Source organism: Mesoplodon densirostris, chromosome 9 (genome assembly GCF_025265405.1).
Source record: "Mesoplodon densirostris isolate mMesDen1 chromosome 9, mMesDen1 primary haplotype, whole genome shotgun sequence".
In the NCBI taxonomy this organism is placed as follows: Eukaryota; Metazoa; Chordata; class Mammalia; order Artiodactyla; family Ziphiidae; genus Mesoplodon; species Mesoplodon densirostris.
The window spans coordinates 52,061,102-52,088,010 of record NC_082669.1 but is presented as its reverse complement, the minus strand read 5'-3'; the positions used below and the strand labels follow the sequence as shown (position 1 = coordinate 52,088,010).

The 26,909-nt window shown below is 38.0% G+C and overlaps 1 protein-coding gene across 1 annotated transcript in view; it reads right to left on the bottom strand.

The window, feature by feature from the left end:
* Positions 1–25,219, bottom strand: part of COL28A1 (collagen type XXVIII alpha 1 chain) — a 173,497-nt gene extending 148,278 nt beyond the window's left edge. Inside the window, 8 exon segments of the mRNA XM_060107715.1 lie at positions 2,898–2,942; positions 7,545–7,571; positions 11,516–11,557; positions 13,426–13,479; positions 15,121–15,177; positions 16,987–17,007; positions 23,667–24,223; positions 25,099–25,219. Coding sequence (XP_059963698.1) covers positions 2,898–2,942; positions 7,545–7,571; positions 11,516–11,557; positions 13,426–13,479; positions 15,121–15,177; positions 16,987–17,007; positions 23,667–24,223; positions 25,099–25,219 — 924 coding nt within the window.
* Between the last annotated feature and the right edge of the window lie 1,690 nt (positions 25,220–26,909).

Below are 26,909 nucleotides of genomic sequence, written 5' to 3'. Positions count from 1 at the left end.
CCATTCAATTTGCAATGATTTTACGTGGAAGAGAAGGAACTGTGTTCCCAGTAATGGCCAGTCTTCCCAGGTTATCCAAACATCAAAGCCAACAAATTCACTCTTAACAAAATGATCCTAATTAACAAGCCAACTTGTTAGTAAACTTTTCTCTAGTAAACAGACTCCATGAAAACACGATTTTAGGTTAAGTCCTTTGCCTGTATATTGACATTTTGATCAGAATTTTAAAAATTTATTTCTTAAGAATCCTTAGAAAGCAATAAACTTGGTGGAATATTGTTTCCTTCCAGCAAGGCAATGTCAGTTAAATTAACAATTTAGTGGGCTTCCCTGGTGGCACAGTGGTTAAGAATCCGCCTGCCAGTGCAGAGGACACAGGTTCGAGCCCTGGTCCAGGGAGATCCCACGTGCCGTGGAGCAACTAAACCCGTGTGTCACGACTACTGAGCCTACACTCTAGAGTCCCCATGTCACAACTACTGAGCCCACGTGCCACAACTACTGAAGCCTGTGCGCCTAGAACCTGTGCTCTGCAACAAGAGAAACCACCGCAATGAGAAGCCCACACACCACTACGAAGAGTAGCCCCCGCTTGACGCAACTAGAGAAAGCCCGTGAGCAGTATCAAACACCCAGCACAGCCAAAAATAGATAAATAAAATAAATTTTAAAAAAATTTAGTGAGTTTCCACAATGTCTAGATCACTCTCTTGCCCATCTTCAATACATAGAACTTGGCAAAACACAACTTATACTCAACACTCTTCTAACAGAAAGTATTTCAATATGTCCCATAACTAGGAAGCCCTTTAAAATTTGTTTTTATGACAGTATAATATTATCTAGTCTCTCTTTTCTCAGATTTCCACTTTTTTTCTGATTACCAAAATGTAACCTGTTTATAATAGACATACCTTGACAATTATAGAAAAAAGTAAATTTCTAACAGCAACAGCTGTTAACATTTGAGGCATATTTTCATCCAATATTATTATTTCATCCAGTAGGTCTTTCTTTAAATAATTTGATCAAAGTGTATATCCAATTTTGTGTCCTACTTATCTGGTCTTCCATTCTATCAAAAATATTTTTCCATGTCATTAAAAACTCTTAGTAAACTGAGTAATATCCAAGAATATGATTCTGTCATAGCTACTCATTTCCCTAGTTTTGACACTTAAGTTGTTTCTGATGATTTCTATTGTTAACAATAGTATAGTGAATATCTTTGTATATAAATCTTTGTTCAACTTCTGATTCATTCCTAAGGATAATTTCCTAGAAGAAGATGACTGACACAGAGACTGTAAGCACATTTAAGGCTCTCATTCACCCTCTTTTGTCTCTCACACCATATATGGAAAGAAAAAGTAAAAATTTCCTCCATAAATTTTGTTCAGATTTCCATTCTCACTACCTGAGTATAGAGAGTGCATCTTCATCTTACAATATCTCCATCAATACTGAGTATTATATATTATCTCAGTGCTTAATAATTTGATAGGTGAAGTAATATTTAATATTTTAATTTTACTTACCTGATTGCTTATGTGTTTGGATAATTTTTTCATTTATTACCCATTTATATTTCCTCTTTTATGTTGCTTTGTGTTCTTTGTACATTTTATGTGTAAACTCACATGAACTCTTCACATCAAGGGCACTATATTTCATTGACCTTAGACATGCATTTTTCCAGATTTTTACATCTCTGAAATTGGGATACATCGTACAATCAGTTGCACCTTATATTTATAATGGGCAGTATTTTTTCTTTCTTTATAGCACAGAAAATAATAGGGCATTTAACAATCCCTGCCATCTTAGTCAATGAACTGTACTAAATCTTTGTCAGCCATTTTTATTTCAAATAGTTTCTCCAGTTATTTTTTGACTCATTTTTGTTCTATGTGTCCATTCTTCTGTATTTTCAAGTCTATGTCCATCTCCCATTTTCAGGTATTCTCCAGGAAGAATCAATTCATTATCACACCTTTCATTTTGTCCAGAAATAATTACCAAGCCTACATTTTTCAGATTCATCTGACCTTTAACTCTACAGTAGTTTAAAAGCTTCCAGAAAGTCTCAGCCTATTTAAAGTGTTTAGTTACATAAGCCAGTGTCACTATTTTATCCTTTTCTTTTCACCTTCCTCCTCGTTTTCTCTCCTTGACTCTTCCCATAATTAAAAAATAGATATTGAAAGACTTTGGTATCTTGGCGGCATGCTGGTAACCGTTCTTAACTATAATGAAAACTATTTACTTTTACTCTGTACTTTTTTGGACCCTTTATCATGTTTCAAATATACACTCTATGTATTTCTGGTCCATTAAGGAACTCCTTAATATTTTAATATTGTCTCCAGTTTACATATTTTATTCATATTTATTTTTTAATGAAAGGTAAATAACTACCCAATTTTCTGTGGCTTGCTGCATTTTCAAATCCTTATCTGTGTCTAGTTCTTCCACATTATTGAAAAGTATTTCATTAACCTATATCATAGAGTTCTTCACTCTACTTTGGAAGGTGCTTGTTCTCAGAGTTTATATCTGGAAAACAATTCTCCTTTGACCCAACTGGAGCTTGAATTGACTTTGCTAGTTAAATTATTCTTTTCACCATAACATTTAGTGGGCCTGGCCTCAAAGGTTAGGGTGCCACAAGGCAAAGTCTTAATGGTCCGTAAGAAAGGCCTTTGGGGGCTCCATTAAATAAAGTTAGGGATGGCTTTGTTTTTTTGCTTCATGTTTTATAGACCTGAAAATTGAGCCGATGACTCTCTAATTCCAGTAATGAGAGCAACATAATGAATCCAGGAATTTCTTTTTAAGGAAACTCAGTCCCAAAGGGATCACAGCTGTTAGCATTTTAAAAACAAGTTCCTTACTTTGTCACCTTTTATTCCTGGTTTACCGCATTCTCCACGTTCACCCTAAAAAAATGAATACATGAAATAAGAAGACATTTGCAGTCATTCAGTGTTTGGATTCTTTTTAAAAGATTCCCAGCAGAATCTTATGACATGAGCAGTCTGATGAGTTATACACAGTTTTATCCTCAATACTGTGAGTTGTTTGGGCATTGAACTCTGAAAGATTTTACCCATGAGCCATTCTTAACACAATCAAATTAGTGATAGCACCTAATGAGGTTTAACATTTTTGAGACATGGATCAAATTAAGAGGAAAGAAACTAAGGTTTAATGAGCATCTACCCTATTTTATGTCTTTTGCATATGTGATTTAATTGAATCCACATTATAGCCCAATGAGATTAGTTTTACAATTCCTATTTTTTTCAATTTGATCCATAGATGTCTTTTTTTTATTGAAGTATAGTTGACTTGCAATATCATATTAGTTTCAGGTGTACAACATAGTGATTCAATATTTTTATAGATTACACACCATCCAAAGTTACTACAAAATATTGACTATATTCCCTGTGCTGTACATTACATCCCTGTGACTTATTTATTTTATAACTGGCAGTTTGTACCTCATAATCCCCTTCACCTTCATCTTATTTTATAAATGAGGAAACTTAAGCTCAACAAGGTAACTTTGCTCCATCCTGGAGCTAGTAAGAAGAATCAGGTCTCAGCCCAGGTCTACTCAGACTCCGAGTCCGTATTCTTTCCACAACACCATATGCTCCAGCCTGAGCACCAACTTTGATCAATTAGTAGTGTTTGCCTAGAGAACTGTGAGAGAAAGATTCTGAGAGCATGTCCGGACTTGGTGGAGAAAGGAGCCATGATGAATGATCAAGGTCTGCGGTGAGAGAGAGAGTTGGGCATGGCGACAAGCATGCTGTGTATTTTCCATCACCACAGACTGCTGTTCTGCCTTTCCTGGAATATTAACGGAAAAACAAATTGACATTTAAATTATGCTTTCCTGTTTATTATTAATGTTATTTTACAGACATTATGTCACTTAATCTGACATTAGCTGTCTGAGGTAGATATTATTAGCCCAATTTCACAGATTGAAAATTTGTGATTTAAAAAGGTTAAGTAATGTTCAGATAGAATGAGAATTGGGGCCTCTGAATACAAATCCACTATATCAGACTTTCAAGACTTCTAATAATTAGAACTAACAAGAAACAAGGTGAATTGGAAAAACAACTGCAGTTAGACTTTTCAAAGTGTATTCATACATATCTATATTTATTCTGAGCCTTGAAGCAATTCATATTTTTAAGATAGGGCAGTTCAGTTGGGAGGTTAAATGATTTATGTAAATGTCCATGCCAGCCAATGACTCCTAGGCTGGTGCCCTCACTACTAGTTTCTGTTTCTGCTGCTGCTTTATTATTTCTGTGCTCCTCTAAAGCATGCAACTCAAAGTGCCACTACATAAGGAACTTGCACTAGAATGTTCATCACTGCCCTGCTTCCTTCATTAGGGAAGTCTTGCTATGAAAAATAAATGTCAGCTGAACTAAGCAGTATGTTTAGTGATACAGTGGACTTATATTCTTGTGCAAGTTTCATCTCATCACAAAATAGCAACAAATAGTTCACAGATTGACTGCCAACCTGCAGACCACACTTTGCTCTGAGAAGGAATATCATAATTGTGACCACCAGTTATGGATGCAGAATATGTGCCAGAGTCTTGATGTTATTGGTGATCACCACAACAGCCTTGCAAGGTGTATGTGTCTCCATTCATACACAAGTGAAGCTCAGAGAGATTAAGTAGCTTGCCCATGACCACAGGCTTGAGTCTGTCAGGCTCCCAAGTCCGTGTTCTCCCTCAGCTGCCCAAAGCTGAACAGGGTACACTGCCATGGTCTTCAAGTTACTTTCCACTAACCTGACACTTCTGCCTAGGGTCCTGCCTGGGGTATTGCTGGCATGGGGAGCAGGCAAGAGGGAGGTACAGTGTTTAGATCCAGCTATGTCTCTATTCAAAAGCAATCTGTTTATGGTTACTGGGGGGAAGGGTGGGGGGAAGGGATAGTCAGGGAGTTTGGGATCAACATGTACACACTGCTATATTTAAAATGGATAACCAACAAGGACCTACTGTATAGCACAGGGAACTCTGCTCAGTGTTATGCGACAGCCTGGATGGGAGGGGAGTTTGGGGGAGAATGGATACATGCATACATATGGCTGACTCCCTTTGCTGTGCACCTGAAACTATCACAACACTGTTAATCGGCTATACCCCAACATAAAATAAAAAGTTTAAAAAAACCCAAAAAACAAAAGCCATCTGTTCTCTCCACATCATATTGTGAGTCAAACTGACCCAGGAAAAACTGAGCTTTCACTTAAAACAAGTTGAACGTTTACTGCTGAATGCAAATGGAAAATCACTCTTGAAGAATCAATTAGAAAGCAATTAATTGAAGAATGTTGGATGGAAATAAAATGAGTCAACCATCAAAACATAAAACAGAAAAGTACCATAAATATGCTCAAAATTCTTTGGGCTAGAATTCACGTTCCATTTGTCCAGACAGATTTGTTAGCTATAGGGTCCTGAGGAACAGCATTGGCATGGGGGCAGATTCCCATCAATGAAGATACTGTACTCATGTTATTCGCCTCTGCAAAGGCGTTTTCTTTTTTGATGGGCTCAGTAATCCCTGTGGAATGGGCAGAATTACAAAGCTCCCAAGAGCAAGTGCTTCAGAAAAAACTGAACAGATTAGCTCTGTTCCCAGCCTCGATTTCTGACGCTGCTTAGACTGGTGAAATTCTGGTTTGAATGTTGACGGTTCAGGGTAATTTTGCTCCAACAGCTTGTATTTTCCAAACAAGGGCCCCTCCAGTGAATCTATAATTCCCCAGAAGTTTAAGTGAATCTTTTCAAAGAAAAAAAATACACAGAGAGTTTCCTGGTGTTGATAATTAGCATACTGTCTAAATCAAAATGGTGGTGGCATGGAGAAATTTCTTCAACTATATATATAGGACAGTTTTACAATCATGAAACTTTTTTAACTTTCCCATATTATCACTTGTTCCCTATCTCTTTATAATAGCACCTTATGTTTATAGACCAGCAAATAATTTAAAATACATTGTCACATCCATTATTCTATTTGATTCTCCAACCACCCTGTAAATTAGGGAGGCTTGTATTAATCCAGTTCTATATGGATGAAGAAACAGACACTCTAAGATATTGAGTTGTCCAGGTTCTGACGGCGAAGTACAGAATCATGGCATTTCTTACGCTTCCCCTTTTCGACCTAACATTTCCAGTGTTTAGGGATATATTTATATGCCTGTGTGTATGTTCACCCCTAATGTTTACAGGGCCCAGAGCAAGAGTATAAGCAGAGGCCCACATACCACCTATCTAAGAAGCTGAAAGTTCCAAATCGAGCTAATAAACTAGTCATGTTCTGGCTTCCTTTCTTGACAAATGTATCTCCAAAAGGAGTAAAAAGTTAGAGAATTTTGGAATTCCTCAGAGGTCTATGTGGGAGGCCCATGCCCACAGCCCACAGCCCAGCTCTCAGTTCACCTCCTACCTCCAGCTCCTCCCACAGCCAAAGGAGCTGTATATGTCTGTGATGGTGCCACAGACAGCACAACAAAGCCCCCTCCTGCCCCAACAAAACTTCCATTTGGTTTCCCTCAGGCCTAGGAAGAAGATGGACATGGGAAGGAGGTTCGTGTGTGCCTTCGAAGCAGGCTCAGGCCATTTTGCAGGGACTTCAGGGTCTTGGTTACCCAAAGCATGATCCAGGAGAAGGGGACATGGGCCTCTCACTCTGCAGACACCTGGCTCCTTCATGAATGAGGAGGCTGGAGGAGACCCAGAGCAGGACCCTGTAAAGTGCATGCCTCTTGCAGAATGAATGATGAGGGCTATGTTCTGATTTCAGACAGAAAAATCTGATAATAGAGAGCATATAATAATAGTGGCTTAAACTAATGAATGAACCACTGAACCCTCTCGAAGATTCCTGAGCCCCAGTCTAACGTGTTAATTTCTTTGGAAGCAGTTTGATTTCCTAATTGGTAATTTGCAAAGAATAATAATGTACCAACTCATAACCTTTGTTTGTCAAATTTACTGCCCCGCAAGCTCTACCCAGGTGCCTGATGGAATGAACTAAGTAATTCTTTACTGCTTAACCAGGATAGATCCTCTTTCCCCCATGAGAGGGTCTTGTGTCTACATTTCATAGGAAGTTAAGCACCAAGGCAGCAGTCTAATTGTAGTATTGCTGCATCCATTTGTACATAGAAACTTCTGATACTGATACCCGTATTGCATGACCATTAAACTGGGGTTCTCTATTAAAAGAATTCGTACTTGCAGGACTAAGAGAGGCTGGATTCTCAGGAATCTTAGGCTTCCTTCCATCCTTTATAACATACACCTGTATCTTAAGTTCTATTATTATTTTATGTTAACAGAGTTGAGAATATACTTAGGAATTTGGGAATCCAGACTTACAAAAATAAAGGAAAATAACTTTTATTAAATATATAAATACAGTTATGTTGCTGTTTTTCTTTATGAAATTCTGATCTATTTGTTGTTACCGACTTACCTTCTCACTCTTGTACCCAGGGATTCCCTAATTAAAAAAGAAAAGATAAGTAAAATATGGTATTAGAAGGCATAGTTGGAGGAAGTAGTTGATGTTTTTCATTTTATAAAGTATAACAAAACACATCTGTATAGTCTTGGATATTAAGACCATATAAAGGTAAGGTCTTCCACTTCTCTCTGCACTTAGGGAATGTGCATATAGTAGGGGGAAGAAAAGAACCTATATTTTCCTTTTATTACATTCTATTCTCAGTTCCACATATTTTTTCAAACCCAATTTCTTACCCTTTGGCCCAAAGCTAAAGGAGAAACTATACATTGAATCTCATTGTAAAAGTGATGACCTATAATAGTGCTTTCAAAATTGTTATATTGACTTTTAAACTATGAACTATCACAGCTGAGGATGCTTCACAGAGACAGTTTAGAAAAATTGGCTTTGAAAATGAGCTGAGATAATGGCCTTTAAAATGTCCGTAAATATTTATATCCATTATGATCCTCCTTTCAAATTCGGTCTAGAATATAGAACATCAGGAAATGAATGGTTCCTTTGTCAACCTTAGTGAGACAGTGACCTTTAAGTTACTATATTTTATCTCAGGCTAAATAAGGGGCCAGTGCTTCTGTTTCTTTTGTATGTAACTCTTGGGAATTCTGCACAGCCTTCTCCATTGTGTTGCTGCCCATAAACCCTTTAAGTAACACAATACTGAATATTAAACAGACTGGTAAATTACCAACTTTAAGCAAAGCAAGTCTTTTTCTAATATGATCACATGTCTTTTTCATACAACTAGTTTCTAAGTATGAAAATAGAATTGTAAGAAGTATTTTAAGTGAGCTGGAGAAACCAGTAAAATAAACAAGCTGTGATTGTAGTTACTTGTGAGTCAGAGTACAAAATTTTGTTGTGTATGACTTTTTTACAAAAGGTAAAAAGGAATTCTTTAGGAAGGAAATAACACTTCTCCCCAAATGTGCAGTCACTGAGAAATTGAAAATAAGAGTAAAACTAGTCAAAAAAATTGTTACACTACAATTTAATCCCTGTCAGAAATACTTATTCACATAAACAGTTCTATGTTTAGTATCATGCTTGAAATTAAAGGCCACATTAAGATAGTTAAATTGGGGTTCTCTATAAAAACAATTCATGTCTGCAGCACTAAAAAAGGAATCAATCTCAGGAATTTTGGGGTGCCCTCCACTGCTTATACCCCCATATTTAAAATTCTGTCATTATTTTATGTTAAGAGCGTTAAGATTGTATTTTGGAAGGGGCCAATACAGTTTACAAAAATAAAGGAATAGGGCTTCCCTGGTGGCGCAGTGGTTGAGAGTCTGCCTGCCAATGCAGGGGACGCGGGTTCGTGCCCCGGTCCGGGAAGATCCCACATCCCGCGGAGCGGCTGGGCCCGTGAGCCATGGCCGCTGAGCCTGCATGTCCGAAGCCTGTGCTCCGCAACGGGAGAGGCCACAACAGTGAGAGGCCCGCATACCGCAAAAAAAAATAAATAAATTTTAAAAATCAAGGAATATTACTTTTTATAGTATACTCTCTTTTTTTCCTGTTTTTTGTTTTTTGTTTTGTTTTCCTAACTCTCTGGTCAATTTATGTTTGGTTGATCTCACCTTTCTTTCTTCCTTTCAGGGCACCTTACTTACTAGTTGTAAAATATTCAAATTTAAGATATTCAGCACTGCACTCATTGGTCTCTGCAAAATTTGCTCCTGACTTCCCTACTTCTATGAATGGTACCATCATATTTCAAATCATACAGAATCAAAATTTATAATCATCTTTGCTCTCAACTTGCCCCCTCCATTTTTTTAATCCAACCAGTTAAAATCCTCCAACAGCTTCCAGGGCACTTAGTTTTAAATCCACTCTCCTGACCCTGGCCAAGAAGGCCCTGTGTGATCTAGACCCTGCCTGCCTCATAGCCTCATCTCCCTTGCCACTCTTCCTCAAACTCTGTCTCTCTTTGCATTTCCTGGGCCCACCAAGCTTGCTCCCGCCTCAGAGCTTTTATATTTGCTTCTCTTTCTGCCTAGGACCTCCTAGTGGCCCCGTTTTATATTTTCATAACCCTCTCACTGACTGGAGTTCTTACTCACTTGTTTGTCTGTTGATTGAACGATTTATGAAACAGGGTCTCTCCACCTTGCTCACCTCTGTATCCCCAGCACCTAAAAGAGGGCCCAACGCATGGCAAGTGCTCAGTAAATCTTGCTGAACATCTGAGGTAGAGCTAGTCACTGCATCCCTTCATTTCTACGCCTTCCTGGTTCTCACAATGTTCTCTTCCTCTCTGTTTTGTCATCACTGTAGCCCAGTTCTGTCCAGTATAACATGAGCCGCCTATGTCATTTTCAATTCCTTAACAGCCACTTAAAAAATGCAAGAATGAACAGGTGAAGTTAATTTTTAATAATATATTGTATGTATCACAATAGGTCCAAAAACTGTCATTTAAACATGTGATCAATATTAAAAATTATTGATGAGATATTTTACATCTTTTTTTTGGTACTAAGTCATAAAAATTCAGTGTGTAGTCTATTCCTCCAGCACACCTCCACTCTGGCTAGCCTCTTTCAACTGCTTGGTAAGCATGCATGGCCAGCAGCTTTCACATTGGCTGGAGCAGCTCTAGCTAATGACCCTGTTACTTCTCCTACAGCCTGTAGCAAGAAACCTTCTTCAAAATGCTCTTTCCTTCTGCTTGTTCCCACTTCAGTTTTGCTTTTAGAGCCAGGCCAGATTAATCCTCCAAATCCACAGCTCTTGGGCCATGTGCCTCATCTAAACTCTCAGGAGGTGCCCATCACCCTGCAAAGCGCAGCCTTCCAGCCAGCATGGACCACCCGCTCTGCCAATACTCCTCCCTAGGCACCCCATCTCACCATTCCCCACACTTTGCCCTCCCTCTGGTTGCTGCTTACAGCACTTTCCATCTAGAATGCCTGCCCCTTCCACTTTCCTGTTCTGTCTTTACCTGTCCCAGTCCTACACTCTTCAGGGGTCATCCTGTAGAACCTACCCTGATAGCTCTGGTCTCCTCTGAATGCCCATACTTTATGTGTGAAATTTTTACAATATTTTGACATTCCACTTCATCTTGTAGCTGTTTTACCTCTCCTCTGAGATAATGAATGTTTCACAAAAATAAGTGCTTTGTCTTAATTTAATTTTCACATAACAATAGGCTTTATATATATAAGATACCTAAGAAGTCTTTCCTGAATGACTAACACAAATTTCTGAAGGAATTTCCATTGAAATGATCAAATTTTCTATCAGAATTTTTCATGAAATTGATTAAAAACACCAAAAGAACCATTTTTAAAACCTCTGGGTCTGAGTCCTGGGCTTTCATCCAAGGGGAAAAGCTGGGAGGAGAAATGCCAGCCTCCTTTTAAGTCACTGTACATTTCTCTGCTATTTGCTGTACTGCTGCAGTCCTCCAGGACAATGCAAAAGAAGAAATGTACTATAATTATTTCTCACACCATCTCTTGACATCTTCTAATTTTAGGGATAATAAATCAACTAGAACAATCTCTTCTTTTGCCTGTAGAATTGGATTTACAAAAGGATAGTTGAGATTATGTAATTCTTCTGCTCCCAGAATTTTAATTTACTCTATTAAAAAAAAAAACACACAGGAAGCAAAGCAAAATATTTTTCTTATTTGAGCTTTTCACAAATCTCAACTTGAGTATCAAGGAATGTCATGTGGTGGACCGCCCTGTCCCATTATCACTCCTTTTGGACAGAGTATTTTCTCCTCACATTTCCACTTTTAAGATCATAATCTGTCTGATTGCCTGTCTGAGCCATCAAGAGCACACATGGACATAAATCATTTTTGCACTTGCACTGCAGGGGTAAAAATGATCCATTACAGAATCTTAGTGTCCTGGGATTACTTTCTTAGGAAGGCATTTCAGTTGTGTACGTACCCCTGGGCCTCTTTCTCCCGGTTCCCCTTTTTGAGCATCACCCTGTGTCAAGAAAAAACTTAGTCAAAATTCCATGGCCCTGCAGAGCGAGTGATTGCTCAATAAAATTCACTATTCAGATTTCCCAGATTAATATGTTAAACCAATGGGGAAAATATCTTTGACCTTGACCATTGACATTTTCACCATGCAGTCTAGGGAAGAAAATAACAGCTCAGATAGCCTTTGCCCTTTGGAGTGAAGCCAGATGTATAGGGTGCAGAATCCAGGTATATTTTCACAGCTTAGGCCGAGACTTGCATCCTAGTTTAACAACACGGCCGTTGTTCTCAAATATAGCATTGTACCCACTCGGAGCCAAGCTACTCTGGCTTTTCTCCAAGGGACTTTGGAATGTTTTCCAAAATGTCCTTAAGAGTGATTGCTTGATTTCAGCAAGACTTAGGAAAATATATTATATGGCACAAAATTACAAGCCAAATAAATGAAATGCATGCAAAGACTTACAACACGTATTTAACAAAGCAAAAAGAAGACATGATGGCATCAATTTAGACCCATACAAATGGGTGAGTGTAGGGGTGTGTGTGTGTGTGTGTGTGTGTGTGTGTGTGTGTGTTGTAAAGCCACCCAAGGATGCTTTACATTCCCTTTTTTGACAAGCAGGCAACTGGCAAAAATACTTTCATGCACCTAACTTATTATATTATTCATTACCTCCCTAAACATATTCTCAGAAATGGAGTTACTGGCATTAAAATTTTGAATATTTAAATGCTTCTTATGGTGCCTAATTGCTTCCAAAAATGTTTGTGTGTTTGTGCCAGGTTACCTTTGCAATGAAGGGGAAACCAGTTTCATCACCACATTGCTATCACTAGTTATTATTGTTTTAATATTGCTGTGTTAAGTGCTATAAGAAATGTTTTTTATAATTTAAAATACAGAAAAAAACAAACTCCGTGAACTAGAAAATTACTCCCCTCCCTTGCAAAAAACAACCCAACACCCTTGAGTCCAAAGTTTCTAAAATGTGAATAATTAGTAGTAAAGGGTACCTCGTTGTCTGTCTTTAAATTTCATTCATTATCCAGTGAAGTTAAACATTTTTCTATTTCTGTTTTCACTGGATTTATTTCCTCTCTTGAAAATTGTTTGTGTCCTTTGACCATTTAATTATTAGTTTCTCACCTATTCTATAAAGTCTTTATGTACTATAGCAATTAACCCAATGTCCATTGTATTTTGACACAAACATTTCCCTATATGTTTTCCTTTTTATTTTAATTATTATTTTTCATTATATATGAATTTTCCTCAAATTTTCACATGGTTACATCTGCTAATCTCTCTCCTATGATTCCTTCTGTTGCTCTTGAACTTGGAAGACCATCATCCCAACAATGATATGATTTTTTTTTAATTAATCTAGGATTTTTTTGATGAGTACACAAAGAAAAGAATTGGGGAAACGCCTGAACTTGGTTTGGGAGTAAGAGACAATCTGGTGTTTTTCCTATTGTTATTGTAGGTGAGTTACCAATCAAGTGAATCCATAAAAAATACAAGTGTCAATAGCAATCTGTTTTGGAATATGTATTAGTGATTCGTGGAACATTGTAGTAATTAATTTAGGCCACTATTATTTAGAACAAGTTTCTCTTTATTCAGCTCCCTAGGTTTCCTGAACTTATTGACTAAAATGGTCATATGTTTCTCAGAATTTGTAAATACAAGCTTACACAAACCAGACAGATGATGTAGGAAGTAAATGGCCTGTATTCTTCGTGGGGATCATCAGGTTTTTGGCATTGGCATATATTACAATCCTTTGTTTTTTTAATTTTTGTTATTTAAGTAGACCTAGAAGGCGATACACTGGTTTAAGTGAAAGCTGTTTATTCATTTACCAGGTTTCCTTTAGGTCTTCACTCACCTTTGATACCTAGGTTTCCATGTGTACCCTGAAGGCAAAGGGAAAAAAGATTATATGGAGCCAGGTATTCTATTAGTTTCCTACACCTTACATTAATTTCTGATCGGCATCATTCCATAAAATTAGAGAAGATTGTAAAAAACACTTTACTTACCAAGCAGAGATTCAACTCTATTTTCCCTTACTACACACCAGGAAGACGGCACAGTCTTAAAATGGCAGATTGTCTAGATTTGCTCAAAAAAGATAATGTCTCTCTATCCCTAATATCCAAGAGAGAATCTCAAAAGATGGAAGAAGAGAGTTCTTCAATCCTATTCTAGAAAGGCATTTTATTTTCCTATTCTCAAACCACCAAAAATCTCACTTTTCTGTGAACTGGTTTTGGGAACACTCAATAAATTTTAAATAACATATTTCTATGGCTATCCTTATTAAAACATGGTACAGTAATCTCTTCCAACAATATTAAGGGACTGAAATTGTCAGATTAGCTCAGCAGTTGTAAGGTTTCTTTTTACTGTTTATTCTAAAATGTAATTGAATATCCCAAGCAAACCTTCCCTGGCAATCTCTTGGTGTAATAAGTATAAACTAAGACTTTATAGGAAGGGAAAGTTAAACCTTTGCTTTGGCCAAAATCAGCTTCTACTGACTGCCACATTATCATGTAATGTATCTAACTTGTATTTTGAAGAAAAAAAAAGACAAACACTCCCTCTTTCTAATGCCTTGATTAGTAGAATGATTTGAAAAAGTATAGGCTTTGGACCCAAGACTCAAGGGAAAATGTGTTATAGTCTTAAGAAATTCACTGTACACATTCCCCTCCCTGCCCCCAAATATAAGCATCAGTTCAAAAACATTATCGATGAATTTTTGTGAAATATCTCCACAGGGCTTTTGACCTCTAAGGTTTGAAATCACAGAAGTAAATAGAAAACTGAAGCAGCAGCGTGGAGGCACCTGAAGGTGTCTGTTAGAGAAACATTCAGCATCTCCAGTCATTGTGATGTCGTTTCCAATGCCTTCCTGGTACAGACATGGCACCTACCAGATATTAGGGCAGAATATAAAGGAAGCACTCCTTTGGGGATTATCTTTTCAAGTATTGAATCATCTTAGTAAATCCTGCCCTTTACCTTTGTTTGCCAAGTGGTGTCTTCCATTTCACGCAATTCACTCTAATTCCCAGAGCTTCCTGACAAGCTTCCTCCCCACGAAGCATTCTGGGGTTGCACTTGGCTAAGTGTGAAGACACAGTTAATTTCTGGAGAGGTCACTTGTTTCTAGGTGGAAGTAGGATAAAGCTTTGCCTAGAGCACTGAGGATTTGTATGAGCTCTTTCTCTAAATTTTCACTTCAGTACTGAGAAATTCTAGCTTCAATTGTTGCATCAGAAGTGATGCTGAAATATCCTTCGTGGGAAGAACGTCGTCATTTTAAACCAAATCTGCCCTCAATTCAGTTCAGTAAAATCTCAAGCTTATTTCTAAGGACAGAATGTATCCCTTTAGGAATAAAAGAAAGGAACAGCGTTTCTGTTTTTGCTGCTATTTGCACACAACTGCTTTTCAACAGCACAAAGTAGCCCAGTGTTTTCAGGGCAGAGCTATCATTGCTAGGACTTCCTGACTTGACCCTAAGTTCAAAACAGAAATATACTCACAGGAGGCCCTGGGTCGCCTGGATCCCCCTTCTCACATTCACAAATCTTGCGTTCACACTAAAGCAATAATGAAACACAATATTAACACTCAGTGAAATATAGCATTTTAAATCTCATTCTGTACACAACTAAATGGAGCACTCTTTGAAGAAACTTTACCTTGCAAATATATGGAACTTTTGCTCTCCCTATTAAATTCTTCCAGGAAAACTCTGATCTGGGAAGACCTAGCTAATAAAGTATTATTAAATGTTGCCATGGTTAAATAAAATAGACCTCCCATTAAAAATTTATGTATAACATCATTTGCCAGTTAAAATGGAAAAATAAACATTTTCAGTGGACTTTGGGAAATTCTGCTGTTTCTCTTCTATACAACACATCCAGGCTCAATAATATACAAACACCAAATACTCCTTTACTCAAAAAAAGGAAAAAATTTGACTTATACCATATTTTATCAATTCTAAGATGCATATTTTTCCTTATTTTCACATCTTTGAAACCAGAATGCATATTAAATAAGTCAGGCCCAACCAAGATGAAGCTGGTATTTTCTGCGCATGCACTTCAGTGCTTCCAGAATGAGATGGAATAAAGCTCCAGAGATAAATAAAACAAGAGCACTTGAAGAAATACTGCATCACCAACGCTTTTGGTGGCACAGGAGCTGGTATCGTGTAGAAAAGCCAATAATGACTCTGAGACAAAAAGTGATTTAGAGGATTTCAGCTTTGAATGTGAAGAAGTTTTAGAAATAACCAATTTAGTTTGCTTATATTTTCCCTTATCTGTATGCACAGAAGTAATAATAGGATTTAAAAATCTATATCTAAATAAATCTAAAAGGACTCTTGCCATAGTATAAAATGAAAAATTGTAATTCATAAGAAGGTACTGTATCATAGTTTAATTGACAGAGGGTTTTTTGTTTGTTTGTTTGTTTGTTTTTGCGGTACGCGGGCCTCTCACTGTTGTGGCCTCTCCCATTGCGGAGCACAGGCTCCAGATGCGCAGGCTCAGCGGCCATGGCTCACGGGCCCAGCCACTCCACGGCATGTGGGATCCTCCCGGACTGGGGCACGAACCCGTGTCCCCTGCATCGGCAGGCGGACTCTCAACCACTGCGCCACCAGAGAAGCCCCAGAGGGTTTTTTTTTAATCTGTCTTAATGGCATATAAAATAATGAAACATAGTGCTCTACAAGCTTTGGTTGGCTCCTATTATTTTATGTGATACTCCTAATGTTAAAGAATCAGTTTATCGAACAAAGTTCAGATGTTCCAAACTCTTTGCCCAGAAACACACATCCAGTAGAGCAGTCCTCAGCAAGCTGATGGTCATCTATTGTGCTGAGTATTGTCCAATCGATATTGGCTGGCTTCCTTTGTCACTTGGTCTGGTTGCCACCAACAGGGAGGAGAATAAACTCAGTCAGCCACCAGGCAGCAGGGGGCAACTCTAAGCCCTGTCCCTTAGCCAGCAACACTGCCTAACCCTGGCCAACACAAGGCACAGTTCCTAGAGTGGAGGACCCCCATAAGTAGCAGATATTGAGACACAATTAGAAAAAAGGAAGTCATATCAAAGTCAGCAAAAACTATGTTGTCTGGTTATCATTGATTTCTAAAATCACTCTCTAAAATCGTTTAAATATTTCCTACTTTTTCTAAAATTTCCAACCTGCAGTGGATATGGTGACATAAAATAAATCAAATGGCTGCCTCAAAATAGAGTGGCTCATTTTAAATAGAAATAAGCATTTTTATTTAGTCACACCTTATCTTCTAATGTGAATTATAATGCTGGTTTGCCTATGTGAGCTTTTAGAGTAATTCATAGTAATCACAGCATGTGGTGCTTACCTTCTTTTCAAATAAGATATCCTAGGAGGGAAAAAAGAATGAAATATTAACTCAATTCATGGTTCTGCTTCCAGCTTCTTATTAACCTTAATTATTCCCTATGGGATATGCAATTTCCAAGAAAAATAGCAATTCAGCCTTTTTAACCTTGTAAAATCAATAAAGCCGCAGCCAACAACCCAAGGAGCACTCTGAGCCGTCTACTAATAGAAGACATGAAGGGCACTAGCATTCATTAAAAGTAATTTTTTCTAGAAATTTTATCCTTTTGCATCCTATGTTTTATCTCTTGTTTCTTTTTTATCAGCTCTGTAATCTCCATAGTTTGGCTACAAGCTTAATCAGCCATAATAAGAAATTTCTCACTTTTATTTACAGACTTTGGCAGAATATGTAATTGTGTATTTTCTCTTCTCTATTTTTCTATTCCTTTACAGATATGCACTTATTTTTCAGCATTAAAACATAAATTTTAGGGTGATAATTTCATGAAATATTAATGAGCCTTACAAGTCAATGCGGTCCAGCAGCTCATTCTCTCATAAGGAAACGTGAGACGCCGTGCTGTGACTTGCCCAAGGTCACACACTTGGGCTGAGCTGCCTAACCAAGTTCAGTGCTATTTTCTACTTAACCACACAGAAATGAAGTAGCCAGAATGTTTTTCAAAACTACTTTAAATTCATAATTTTAGAGAAATTCTCGATGTGGTTTTTGTCCAATATGTAGGTCTCACTACCCTACTCGAGCTCAGTGTGGTATTACCTGACAAGAGCACTGAAGGTTGAGATCGTGTCTGAAGTCAAACACTGGACAGAACTTACATTTACAGATAGAATTATTGCTTTCTTAAGGTAGAAGTTATGTGTCAAATTAATGCCTTATGACTGAATCTGAGGGGTAATTTACACATGGTAAAATAGAAGATGGAAGCAAAAAGCACTAGAATATTTGTTGCAAGATGTTAAAAATAAAGCATGTAATGAAGAAGCTAAAGATAAGTCAGAGTTGTACCTTTATGGAGGACTCTGCATCCTTTTAGTTTTGTTTTTACTCTACCTCTATTTCCAATCAAATGAATCATTTAGAGGGAAGAGACAGCAAAATGCTTTAAGTGATTCTAGGGATTTAATCAGAGAAAAATTTAGGTTGGGAATTTCATCATCCAGGGTTTTCATCCTGTTTCCACCATTATCTAGCCACCTGGCCTTAGGCAAGTCATATATCCTTCCAGGTCATTTTCCATATCTATAAAATGAGAAATTTTGACAACATGGTCTTGGGAGCTGTAAAACTCTGGCCACAGACCCTGCCTACCAAATTCAGTCTCACTTACGGCTTTCTTTCCCTCTCCCTCCATCATCCCCTGCCCCAGTGATTTTAAATTACTAGCCAGTGTAAACCCAGGCTGAAAGCAGATGAGATACTTGTATCTTTAAGAACTAGTAGGTCATGTGGAGAATGGAACTCAGAAAAACTAACGATTTTAGTGTAAAATGGCTTTACCCTCTCCAGAACATTTGGCTGTGCCTAGAAAGTTGAAATGTACATTCTTTATCTCTAGGCTGCCCAGGACAAGTCCTTGCTTCCACCTGTGATCCTGACATCCCTTCCAGACATACCCTAGAGAAATTCTTGTACTTGTATATTTCAGCATTCATTGTTTTTAATAGCGAAAAATTTGAAATAAAATATCCATCAATAGTGTAATGGATCAATAAACAAAATACTACTCAGCAGTTAAATCAATGAGTTGAATTTCTGTATTTTAACATAGATAAATTTCCTAAAAAGTTGAGTGGAAAAGCAAGTTGCAGATGAATACATACAATGTGATCCAAATTGTGAAAATATTTAAAATATACGTCAGAAACTTGGTTTCCTCTGGGAGGGAGAGAGAGGAAAGGAATTTGAAAGGAGTTCAAAAGAGACAATAAAACAACTAATAATTCAAGTCAAATTGTAATATTTGAAAATAACTACTAAAATAAGGAAAAATTCAAAGTTGTGTCACTTTACCAACCTTTTTACAATGAGCAATATCCTTATCAATTTTAAACTGATATATTTAACTGCTACTGTGGCTGATGTGTAATTTTACACCTTTTAAGCTTTTCATTTGAAAATTCAATTTCTGCTTTGCCATATTACCCTTTAAAAATATGTGCCACGGGCTTAAAAGCCATAACAGCACAACTTACTAATTATTTTTGGAACTCATTTGATTTTGTGTTTGCTGGAATTTATATTTCTGTGGAAACAAAAATGGATTCAAAACTACATAACAGATCAGACTGTTTGAAACAAAGAACAAAGCTCCATTCCCTAAGGGCACTTATAGCCTATAAGCCCCAGTGATAGAAAACATGGCAAAGCAAGCTGCTTGGGAAGGAGATCCTAGACTCGGGGGGCATTGAGGGGGAGGAACAGGACGGTTTCTTGGAATAGTTGGACTTTGTGGATAATTTTGAATAAAGGAATGCAAAGGACCAACTCATTGATGGAATGCTGTTCTATATGTCAAAGTTTATAAGGAAAAAAGGCATAAAGACTAGTGTGGGCAATCAGACAAAGGAAGCAGTGAGAAGGGACATTGAAAAGAGTGGACAGAAGGGCCCACGTGGACAGAGCTGGCAAATTGGGAAGTAGTGAGGCCTTTCACTTAAGTGGAGAGGCAGGCTGTGTGGAGGACAGCTGGGAGAATATGGTCAAAGCCAGAGGGAAGGGCATGTTCAATTAAGGTCTAGGTGGATACTGTAGTTTAAATCAGGGGTCCCCAACCCCCAGGCCATGGACCAGTACTGGTCCATGGCCTGTGAGGCACTGGGCCACACAGCAGGTGGTAAGGGGCGGACGAGTGAGCGAAGCTTCATCTCTATTTACAGCCGCTCCCCATCGCTCACATTACCACCTGAGCCCTGCCTCCTGTCAGCATTATGGTGAGTTGTATAATTATTTCCTTATATATTACAATGTAATAATAATAGAAATAAAGTTCACAATAAATGTAATGCGCTGGAATCATCCTGAAACCTTCCCCCATCCCCCGCCCCAGTCCTTGGAAAAATTGTCTTTACGAAACTGGTCCCTGGTGCCAAAAAGGTTGTGGACCACTGGTTTAAATGAAAAAATATAAATAGAGAAAGGACCTCACCAGAGCAAAAGAAGGGGCATTTTATTAATGGAGTCAGAGTTTTATGATGGCATATATGTGAAAAAAGAAGGCTAGCTTGCCAGTTTTGCGAGTGACCATGAGGTCAAGGCTATGAGAAGGGAACAGAGAAAATGTGAGGAAGGTGTCAAAGTTATTAGCATGACAGCAAATGGGGTGAGAATAAAGAATTTAGTAGGCAAGGATTACAAACTCTGTGACAAAAAAAAAAATTTTGCAGCTTACTACAGTAGCAGAATAGCCATTATAAAGTCTTAGAGAACAGAAGTAAGGCTCTAAACAGAGGAAGCCTTGAAAAACTGGGAAGTGGACCACAATTAATAAATCAATGAAGGCTAGGATTCTAAAGATGATACAGAAATTATCAAGTTGATCCTTTCTTTGTATGTGAAGGAGAGGATACACTAAATGGATGTTTTGCTTAATTATCTTCAGAGAATGAGACCAATTTGCCACAACCTTTATTCCCATAAAGACTTTAAAAATTTTAATATCAAAGGTGATAAAGAATTTTTAAAATCTCTATGTACTCTCTCTTGCTCTTTTGAAGGACTAAGTAATATATCCAGGAGATTGATTTGAATCTGTTTCTTAGGTTTCAATACTGTTATGTAAATCATAATAAAATAGCAGCACAAATATTTTCTTCACCTTGGAATCATCAGGTCTCTCTTGGGTAATTCAGAACTAAAATGCTTTCATGGGATTCTTATGTGATACTTCCTGCAAGAGGTGTCAAGGAATGTGTGGTGGTTCCTTGATTTGTCTTGGCTCCTGCAAAATCTGTTCACTGTGGACACTCCTGTCCATAAATTCAACTAAAGTCTACTCTGCAATAAACAGAATAAACTGCTGATACAAAAAACAACCCAGATGCATTTCAAAATCATTATGCTGGCAGTAAGAAGCCTGACACAAAAAGAGTGCACGTGGTGTGAGCTTGTTTATGTAAAAATCTAGAAAGTACACTAATCTAGGATGACAAGTCAGATCAGCAGTATCTCAGAGACAAGGGAAGCACATATTGCAAAGAGGCATAAGGAACCTTTTAGGGATGATAGAAATGCTCTCTATCCTACTTGTGCTGGTTGTTTCATGGGTGTATACATCTATCAAAACTCAGGGAAATGTGCACTCAAAGTAGACACAGATGTGTACTTAAATTATACTGAATTAACTTATTTTAAAAAATCAACTGCATAATAATTACAAAATAAAAAGTTTAAAAAAATTGAACTACAGATGTAATAGAAACAGATTAGATGAGGACTTTTTCCAATGGTCTGATCAAAAGTCAAGTTCTGCTTCCTAGACCATGGCAATTTGAAACATTGAAGCTTGGTATATCTTTCTTTGAAAAGCATAATAAGCTCTTTGGATTCTGGAATTTGTTTGGAAAGCAGCACCTCCTTCTAAGAAGTGGCTTATTCACAGAGCTTCCACCTGAACAAATAAGCTGAAATCACAGGATGCTATGGAAGAGCAGAGTCATTAGGATGCTTAGTCATTTTTTGGTTTCCCCAGAAACAAGCAGTCTTGCTTCAGGTTTACTGCCAACAGCCTGTGTTCTCAGTTGGGCAGGAGCTCTTGGCAAGGGTGTGTCTGGAGGGCGTATGAACCTCCTGGACCGACACATCTGGACAAACAAGGAGCTGCCTGTCCTGTGTCCTCTCCAGGCAGCAACAGGTGACTCATCACAACCCCAGGGTTCTCTCCTGAACATGCTTGAAACTTCACTTTTTTTATTCAGGGGTGAGGACTCTTTAAACTATGGCACAGGCAGGGCTAGGCAGTTAGCCAGGCACCCAGCACATTCCCCTTTCCTGCAGAAGAGATGCTCACATAAGCATTCACCCCAAGTACCTGGGAGCTGAGCCTATCACCTGCGGTCTAGTCAGAATTCTCCCCATCTACCCCTAACGCCCAAGTTAAAAAAGGCTAGAAACAATAGTAACTTGGGAGAAGGGATGTTCCTTAACTGTTTCAAGGCAATTTTAATTGAGAAAACCATAAAAAATAGTTACTATTCTCCTTCTCAATATAACTTTACAGGGTTAAGCATGCAGACTCCAGGGTTTTTAGCTGGCCTCAAATTTTCAACTATAAAATGAAGATAATAATAGTACCTACATCATAAGATTGTTGTAAACATTGAATAAAATAAAATATGTAAAGTACTCAGAGCAATGCATAATACACAGAGAGAACTCAAGACATGATCACTATTATTTAGGTAAGAAAAACTCAGCATCTCATGCTGAAAACAACTGAGAGTAACAAAATCAAAGTAATGTTGGGAAAAGAATTGAGGGAAGGGACAAAAGGAGAAAAAGAGACTCTGAAACGGGGCCTGCGGTTTTTTCAACGGATAGAAAAGAGCCCATATGGAGTGCTCAGGACCTAAAGGACACATTGTCCTTGCCCACCTCTCAAGAAATTTTTTTAAAATCAATATTCTTAAGAAAATCAATTTTGACACTTAAATCAACCACCTTATCTCCAGGAGTTTCCTCCTTGAGAAATGTTGTGAAGAGGGATTTTGTTTTGATTGCTTTGCCTTGTGCTTTCCCTAGCAGCAAGGAAAGGCTCTCACAACCAATAAAGAAAAGCAGTGACACAGCTAATCAGATCAATCTAGTGGGACTCATTGATTTGATGGGAGAAACTGTGGGGCGACAGCAGGTTACAGCTGATTTAAAACTGGGTGACCTTGTTAACACCTAAAAAACAAGGAGTTTTTTTTTTTTAATTTTATTTATTTATTTATTTATGGCTGTGTTGGGTCTTCCTTTCTGTGCAAGGGCTTTCTCTAGTTGTGGCAGGTGGGGGCCACTCTTCATCGCGGTGCGCGGGCCTCTCACTATTGCGGCCTCTCTTGTTGCGGAGCACAGGCTCCAGATGCGCAGGCCCAGTAATAGTGGCTCACAGGCCTAGTTGCTCCGCGGCATGTGGGATCTTCCCAGACCAGGGCTCGAACCCGTGTCCCCTGCATTGGCAGGCAGATTCTCAACCACTGCACCACCCGGGAAGCCCGGGATTTTTTTTTTAAATGGAAGTCTGTGAACTTCACTTGAGCATAATATGGCAATAGGTGAGACAAACAGTCAAAAAATATTCCTGCACACGTGTAATGGGAAAAGAAGAACTTAGTACAAATATAGCAGACCACAAGTTGACTACAAATCGAATATAAGTCAGCAGTGTTCAATGAGCCCAGGATGTACAAACAGGAGTCTGAGGTGGATGAATGGAAATTAATCCTTCCAAAATCCTCAGCAGTAGCTGACAATGAAGTTCCAGAGAATGAGTCTGGGACTTCCCCAGATTACGTGGTATAAACTATCAAGAAAGTAGAGAGACACATGGGAGAGATTCTCCTTTTCCATTTCCAAGGTGGATTTTTTTCCCTTTCATTTTTTGACCCACTATCTATCCTTACAGAATTTGTAAACAAATTATCAATATTATGGTGAGAAATATATACAAAACCAACCCATTAGGTACCTACCAGGTGATCCTGAATTTTATCTACAAGGGTTGAATCATTCAACAGTAGAATGGGTTCACTGGGTGGATCCCCAGATATCAAACGAAGTTTGGTTTCATTGACTAGAGTAGAGAGTCCAGTGGTGATAAATAATATTCCTGAAGTTCTGGCATCTTCAGAAATACTTTGAACATCTGGATTCTTTGGATGGTCGATGCCATCAGTCATCAGCAAAGCCACTTTCAAACCATCTTTGCACCCTTCTCTCTTAAGTACCCTCGTGACATTGGCGATGGCATAATAAGAGAAAGTACCTTGCCCAATGAAATTCATAGACTTGACCCTCTGTTTAAAAGTCTGTAGATCCTTCCAAGAAGAAAAAGGTGGATCAATTTGGACAGAGCTGCTAAACCGAAGGGCTGCCAGTTTGATGTCATATTTCAAGGAGCCAACCGAGGTCAATTGAAAAGTCTTGTCACTCAAGCTATCTACAAAATCTTTCTGTTTGTCAAAGAGAAAAATTTTAAAACTTTCAGAGCTGTCCACGATGAAGACAAGATCTATGAAGCAAGTGGGGTCTGAAATAGGACGAACAGGTTAGGCAAAATCCTTGCCCTTACTCGTGAAACAACTCTGCATAAGGAAAGGCCTGAGGTGGTGTGGTCGTGAATTGCTTGCTTCTGAGAGGAAAAGGAAGTGAAAAAGAGAGGCACTGTGGAGATAGGGCTTACATTGTAAAGAACTAAATCTCTTTCTAAGTCTACAAATTCTTTTCCTCTTTTAAAATTGTGCAAATCAAAAGCAAACAAAATACCATATATTCCGAGCATCTTCCCAAAGTAAAACTTGCTTAAAGTGAGAGGGAACGAAAGTACATTATAGTTTAAAAATTCCACAAACACTAGCCAAAGTTGTCTAGAAGTAAATAATACTCTGCCTAATTCTCAAACTGTATCTCATATTGGTGAGGCCCCATCTTGTTTTGGTGCAGTTTGGTTTTTTTTTAACTTTTTTGAAATCAAGGGAGAAAATGACTACACATCACATTGTAGCAGTGGTAAGGGACAAAGAAACCTAACAGGGAGAACTTAAGTTTGAATCCTAGCTCTGTGACTTACTAATTAATTTGCCTGCGGCCTTGAGTGTGCCACTTCACCTCTCTGGGCCTCAGTTTCTTTATCTATGAGAGTGGCAATCTCTGTCATGCCCATTTTAACAAGGCTACTGTGAAGCTCAAATGAGATAATAAATGTACAAGTGCTCTAGAAATTCTGATGTTTTTATAAGTATGCTCTATAAGTTTGTAAGGTGCATTATTATCATATCAAAATAGAATATCTCATGTATACCTAAATATGTGGTTTGCTATTTACATCAGATACTATTTGAAAAAATTCATATTGGAGTTTTAAGAGGCTAAAACTAATAAAGACAGAACAAAACACTTTTTTACCCTGGAGACTTTTCCTTGCAAGTAAATTGGACTTTGATCCTTTCTTTCTTTGTCCATATATTGCTTGACTCATAAAAGCTGGCAAAAGCAGGAGATACAAGACAAAATGTCTGTTCCACATTATGGTAGATGGTGAAAATCATCTGCCGTGTATCACCTTTAGTAGAAAAATCAGTTATAAATACTTTAATAAAATATAGAGTTTGCCATTTTTAATTTCAAGCCAGTGGTATTGAAAACTGGCATGTGGCAAGAGAAAAGGGTTTTCATTCATATTTATAAAAAATTATCCACATTGAGATTTTTAAAGTTTCTAATCCAAATAGATCATGGCAACACAACCAAACATCTATTAATGAATATTTTTGTATATTCAAAGAATTACACCCAAGTAGTCTGAATTTCCCATTATATTATGGGGAGCAGGAGGCACACAGCCATTTAAAAACATTTCAGTCCCACTCTATATGATGATGACTGTGGTTCGATCACAGGGTTTGTTTGACTTTTCCAACTTCTCCAAGGTAGTATCAGATTGCTGCAAGGGTATTTCATTCGTTTTCATTGTAACTAATTCCTGACCATGCCAATATTTTTACAGGGTTGTAGAGAACCACCACCATTTCTGTCTTAATATTACATGCATAATTTCAATGAGTTCAGAGGTCAAGTCAAAAACTGAATTGCCCTTCTGTTTCCATAGAACCCCATTTTCTGTGTTTACTTTGTTAACTTCAACTCCACCAGAGTTCCAAGCTGTACTACAGCTGCATATCCAGTCAATCAAAAGAGTATGAGAACAGAGTGAAGTAAGTCAGAAAGAGAAAAATAAATACTGTATGCTAACACATATATATGGAATCTAAAAAAAAAAACACAAAAAACGGTCATGAAGAACATAGGGGCAAGACGGGAATAAAGACACAGACCTATTAGAGAATGGATTTGAGGACACGGGGAGAGGGAAGGGTAAGCTGGGACAAAGTGAGAGAGTGGCATGGACATATATACACTACCAAACGTAAAATAGATAGCTAGTGGGAAGCAGCCGCATAGCATAAGGAGATCAGCTCGGTGCTTTGTGACCAACTAGAGGGGTGGGATAGGGAGGGTGGGAGGGAGACGTAAGAGGGAGGAGATACAGGGATGTATGTATATGTATAGCTGATTCACTTTGTTATAAAGCAGAAACTAACACACCACTGTAAAGCAATTATACTCCAATAAAGATGTTTAAATTTTTTTTAAATAAAAAATAAAACCAGGCCAAAAAAAAATTATGAGAGCAAAACTAATTTTCTAAGTGTTAGCTGGAAGAACTACTGTGCAGAAAGAGAACTTGAAATCAGAAAGCAATCCCCTCTGAACATCCCTGTGAAACTATTTTTCTGGGTAGATTAACAATTTAAAATCTAATCCTGTATTTAAATCTTCAGCAAACTTTAGCACTCAGTATGCCCAGCTATGTACCAAATGCCTTTTAAACCCACGGGCTTCCCTGGCAAGAGAAGACTCCTGTGTGGCTAGCTCAGTATACCCTAGAATGGAAACAAGAAAGCTTATTTTGAACCAATGTTCTGCATGGTTTGAAAATGCTTGCCTGTTTAAAGTATATTGACTTCAGAAGTTCTGGAAAAGGAATAACAGTTTCCTTCTTTGGCACCTTTCCTTCATGGAATGGTAACTTGGGAAATAGCATGATTTTTCCAGACTCTGAATAGGGGGTGGAAATACATGCAAAGGCAGTGAGGAATGAGATGGGTGACTGACTTCTTTCATACATGCCAGATGGAGAAGCCCCAATGAGAAGC